Source organism: Antennarius striatus, chromosome 13 (genome assembly GCF_040054535.1).
Source record: "Antennarius striatus isolate MH-2024 chromosome 13, ASM4005453v1, whole genome shotgun sequence".
NCBI classification, from domain to species: Eukaryota; Metazoa; Chordata; class Actinopteri; order Lophiiformes; family Antennariidae; genus Antennarius; species Antennarius striatus.
Window position 1 is genome coordinate 16,587,131 of NC_090788.1, and position 5,424 is coordinate 16,592,554.

The 5,424-nt window shown below is 40.3% G+C and overlaps 1 protein-coding gene across 1 annotated transcript; it reads right to left on the reverse strand.

Moving 5' to 3' along the window:
- Positions 1 to 875: 875 nt before the first annotated feature.
- rfc3 (replication factor C (activator 1) 3) lies at positions 876 to 3,135 on the reverse strand. The gene is made up of 9 exons (XM_068331043.1): positions 2,949 to 3,135; positions 2,604 to 2,741; positions 2,432 to 2,499; positions 2,205 to 2,302; positions 1,866 to 2,047; positions 1,617 to 1,753; positions 1,452 to 1,550; positions 1,302 to 1,371; positions 876 to 1,193 (listed from the first exon to the last, which is right to left on the reverse strand). Exons 1-9 carry the CDS (start codon positions 3,033 to 3,035, stop codon positions 1,002 to 1,004), a joined length of 1,071 nt encoding a protein of 356 aa, XP_068187144.1. The 5' UTR covers positions 3,036 to 3,135; the 3' UTR covers positions 876 to 1,001.
- Positions 3,136 to 5,424: the final 2,289 nt, after the last annotated feature.

The following is a 5,424-nucleotide window of genomic DNA, read 5'->3' on the forward strand; positions in this document are numbered from 1 at the left end:
AAACACACAGAGGAACGTGTGAGTTACTAAAACATTTGACAAAAAGAGAGGAGAGACTTCTGAAAAGCATGTAATAAATCATCACCCATTATTTTAAAACCTTTTGTGAACAGCAGTATAATCACTTCCAAATAAAGTGTTTTTTCACTGATCAGTAGGTGGTCACCCTTTACGGGTCTACACTTTTTAAAACCTCTTGCAATCCATAACTCTGAGTCTTTTCCACGTGGAAAGAAAAGGAGTGATCCTAGGGACAACCTCTGGATAGATGTTTTTCACCTGCCCGTACAGGTGGAAGGAAAATACAGTAAGACTTCTATGAATGTTTTAAAAAGTTACGTAATGTTATTCAAACTAATATGTGCACTAGTCTGACTGTAATGAATATCGTCTGTCCTTACAGCTCATCAAACAAAACATTTGCTTCAACAAGCTCAAAGAAAAAAAAAATCACATTTATGTTCACCTCTTTGGAATAAAGTTGGAATGAGAGCGGTCACCAAGAACCAAACTGTAATGAGACAGTGCTGATCACTTTTTGATTAAACGTCACAATCCTCTCACCTAAATGTTCCAGATACATATTTTAGTGACAGGCTGAGAAACAATAGAGAAAAATAATAACCTCAGATTAAATTTTAAACCCAGTATGTGCAAATTAAATATGAATAAAGATCTTCAGTCCTTGTCTCCAACATGTAATTCAGCTTGTTGTACCTTACCTCTAAACTTTGAACAAAACAGACTGTCCATATTTTGCACCACCTGTTTCAAAAGTGTTTTGATTTTAATGTTTCTACAGCACAGACAAGCCAATGTTATGACCTGACATTTTTCCAGTCGTGAAGCACTTACAGAGTTGAAGCAAGCATGTTGAACATGGTGTAAAGAACTTTATTGTAATGTTCTGATGCAGATTTTTGGGAAACTTTTCCAGACATTTTTATTAAATTTTCTCAGCTGTACAGAAAAAAAGAGAAAGCTTATTTTAACCCTCTGTGCTAAAACATCATGCCATCCAGACCATCTTCCATGAACTTCTTGTACATGGCCATGAACTTAGCGACGAAAGCCTCGAGGTGGTAGATGGCTTTGTTGCCCAGCTGCAGTCTGTGTTCGTAGTAGGCGGCCATGTGGGCCACCTCCGTCTTCAGGTGGCCGTCGCAGTTCCTCAGCAGCTCTGTCACCAAAACCTGTTTCCAGGACAAGGAAAGCAAATAAAAGGAGAAGAAACATATAATATGAATGAATACTTGCGAGTATAAGATTATGTATGTGAAATTTTAAGGGTTACACAGTACCTTCATAATAATATCAGGAGGGATACAGTGAGTCAGCAGCTCGTACAATCTGGCCCGAACCTCCAACAACCTGCAGCACAGACAGACGGATTAAACTTCAAGATGGAGTCCCTGTCAGAGTCAGCTGAGCTTCATCTCTGCTTCTTCTACCTCTGAGGACTCTGCTGGCTGACGATGGCATTAGCAGTTTCTTTGAGGTAGACCTCCCAGTCTGTTAATGGGATTTCTTGGTCTGCTGTGAATGGATACCTGTAAAAGATTTCACATTTACTCTTCTTTCATATAAATTCAATAATATTCTTTGAGTAAACGTACTGCTGGACTCTGCAGGCTTCACACATCAACAAGGCTTTGCGGAGATTACGACCAGATTTTTCTGCGATTTGCTTTGCCAGCTCTGGTGGGAGCACTAGACCCTCTTTTTTACAGACTGATGTCAGAACATTACAGACCTGGAATAAAGGATAAGATGAAGAATGATCTTATGGAACAAATAGTGGGAATGCTCTGATATGACACCATCAAATAATGACTACAATTTAAATCACAGTGGGAATGCCTTACCTCTCCTGTACTTGGCAAAGGAACTCTGATTGCCAGACAACGGCTCCGAATTGGCCCAATGACTTTGGAGGTGGAGGTGGAGCACAAGATGAGACGGCAGGTTCCCATGTACTTCTCCATTGTCCGGCGCAAAGCATGCTGGGCATCCCTTGTGAGTCTGTCCACCTCTGTTAGCAACACCACTGAGAACAAACACTCAGTTACTAGCACGGCCGTCACAATTAAGAAAACTTAGCTGATGATTGTGGTTAACCCGTGTGATCGTAGAATAACTGCATCAGAGAGACATAAAAAAAGATTTAATTAATATGGAAGGACACAGGTGAAACCTGCACTGACCTTTGAACTCTCTCTGGATGCCTGACTGGATCTGCTGAGACTGAGCGACAGTTTTAATCAGCTCTTGAATGACCACACGGTCCTGGTTTCCTGCATCACTGTGACACAAAAACACTTGGGACCTCTGACTGAAAATAGGTAGCATTACATCCTCCACAGAGCTAAGGGATCTAAATTAGCTCATGTTTTTGTAAATGCACTTAGCTGCTTATTCATCATGACGTTACCTTGGGTTGACTTCCAGGTGGTAGTTACTGGCTATCGTGTTGATCTCGATTTTCTTCTTTGAGGGTGCCTGAGTACAATAAATAAACTTTTTGTTTTTAACTTGTGAAGACAGAGAAAGAGGCAGTTTCCCCTTTTTTTTTGGTGACTGTAGTTTAGCATTCAGCCTCTTACCACAACCGTCTGGTGCTCTATGCGGAGTTTCTCCACACCAGCTCCATACAGCTCCCGCAGCAAACACATGATGCGGGTCTTCTTTCCCGCGCCAGACGGACCGTACACCAACAAGTGCGGAAAGTCGCCGCACTGAACCTAAAACAAACATTTTCCAGCGCGTTTCCCGCCTTCGTTAAAAGTTTGAATGAACTGCTGCTTTGTAAAGAAGAGGACTTGATGGACACAGCTATCAATAACATTAATAGTTGCTCTCAAAAGCCGGAAGTGAACTGTTTAAATCTGCCTCTGCTGGTGCTAATGCTAACGTTGCTGTCCTATGATGCTCGGGATTATTAAACTTACCAGGTTTTTCAGTTGCGTCGCTTGCTCTTTATGATAGTCGAGTTTCCCAAGGGAGGTCGGTCGGTATTTGTCAACCCACAGACTCATTTCGTTCTGTATTTACTGCTATCGTCTGTGTTGTTGTCAGCGGACAGCCTGTCGCTAGCTATTCTCCCGCGGAATATTATTGACAACCAAACCACGTGACTACTTCCTGTTTTTCTACGGAGAGTCAAAGCAGCCAAAAATCTTGGTAAGAAATCAAAAACTACAACCTGTTTATTTTTTCCATTTCTGAACAGGACCAGGAACAAGAATCTTAATCGGAATTACCACTAAAGTCAGATATAATATGTGTGTGTGTGTGTGTGTGTGCATGATGCTACACACAGTCCCAACCCCGCCAGGTTTGTTATATGTTTACTTGTTACATTATGTATATATTACAATATTGTATCTTGTTTATATTATCTATTTGATTTGATAATTTTAATACCATTTTATGTTGGGTGGATCTTGGTAAGGCGATTAAATGATGAAGCAGATCTGGGAACAGATGAACACAATGAATCACTAATATTTTTTTTTCCTTCAGTATAATGATAAGGACTTTTAATTACGATTTTTTTTTTTGTGCAGAAAAAAAATAGATCAAACAAAATGAAACCATTCATGGAGGAATCACAGTATTCTTTCAGTACTTGAAATTACATTGAAATCTTATCATAAACTGGACCTGGTGCACCTTTAGAAATGGAGGGTGAAAGAGAACCCAGGAGGTAATGTAATCTATCAACCAGTTAATCTTGTTCTTGTGGAAGTGAAAGGAAGAATTCAATTAAAATCTTCTTTTCTCTCTCGCAGTATATTTGCAGGCATTTAAATTGCAGGGAGTAAGGCTGCAGGGATACCACTAACAACTGTAAGACGATAAATCCAATAAAACAAAAATAAAAGCACAACCCTCACCAGGCTGTCATGGCCTGATGTGGAGGTGTGAGTTACATAATCCAGTGTGGGTGCTTTGTGTTGTCCTGCCAGTCTGGAGAAACATTTGATGTGATTTTCCCTCAGTTTAATAAAATGCAGAAAAAACCCTGAAAGAAATACTGGTTGTCATTAAATTATTCCCTAATTGTTTTATTTGGTAAGTATTGGATGAATGTGTGCCTTTCTTTGTTCATCTTTTCCCAGTTTTTAGCCAGGCATTGATGCCTATCTGTCACAGGAATGTTATACATGGAGGAGCTTGCCTCAGCACGTAGCTACTATCTGTGTTTGACATAAATTGACATACTGTACATCATCATTTTTGCAGGGCACCGTGACATCTGGGCTGGAGGAGATGTGTTACTACAAGACAAGTTCATAAATATCAACCGGTCTTCTAGTATTTTCCATTTCACATAATGAAGAGGAATAGCTTTTTAAAGTATTCAAAACAATAAGATGTGATTTCTAAACATCATTTCCAGCTTATGTTTGATAATTAACCATAAAAAGATTTCTTAACACTTATAAACTGTCTCCCTGTACAGAAGAAGACAAGAAATCTCAAATTGAAAGATGAACTATTAGAATGTTTCTTAGAATTATAGATAATGTCTTCATATGGCTGAATATATATTTTGAATCATTGCGTTTTTGTGTGAAGAAACATAGAAAGACTTAAACTGAAGTTCCAGTGTTTAATCCTCCCTCCACCTTGACCTGATGCCTTCTCTCCAAGACCTTGAGGTTCAAACAAGCATCAACAGGCAGACTCATCCTCAAGGTCAACGTACCAACAGGAGGTCGTCACCAAACACATTCCCTCCGAAACATAAAATTCATTGTTTGATGGCAAACTTGAGGAATTCCACAGTTCATTGATAGGTTTTCACAGGATTTATGTCCTTTCTTGTTGACCAAGACTCATGGCTTTGCTATAGTTACAGAAAGTATGAACTGAGGGGCATTTAGAAAGCATGAGAGCGTGTTTCAAGCATTACTTCATGTTGTCGAGGAATGTGCCTCTGAAGTGAAAAGTCTTTTGCCTAGAGTCACATCATATAGCAGTGAGTGAAGAGCAGGAATGGGGAGGTGGAGGTATGGGTGGGGGTAGTTACACCGCGGACCCCAAGCCTTTAAATCATCTGTCATCATTTGCCAAGTGCGACGCTCTGCATGAGCAGCTATTTAACATGTTTAACCATCTGGATGTTTGAGGAGCTTTGCATGTCATTTATTCTTTCTCTATCAAGCACTGCACACACACACGTATACACGCACACACACACACACACACACACACACACACACGCGCACACGCACACACACACCTGCGTGGGTAATAATAGGAGGGTAAAGCAATCCCCCAGCTCTTTTCCTCCTCCCCTCATCTCACCTCAAAGCTCAAAGCATTGCATTTATTTTCTGTGGTAAACTCACTCTGTCTGTACTGCGTGTGTGTGTGTGTGTGTGTGTGTGTGTGTGTGTGTGTGTGTGTGTGTGTGTG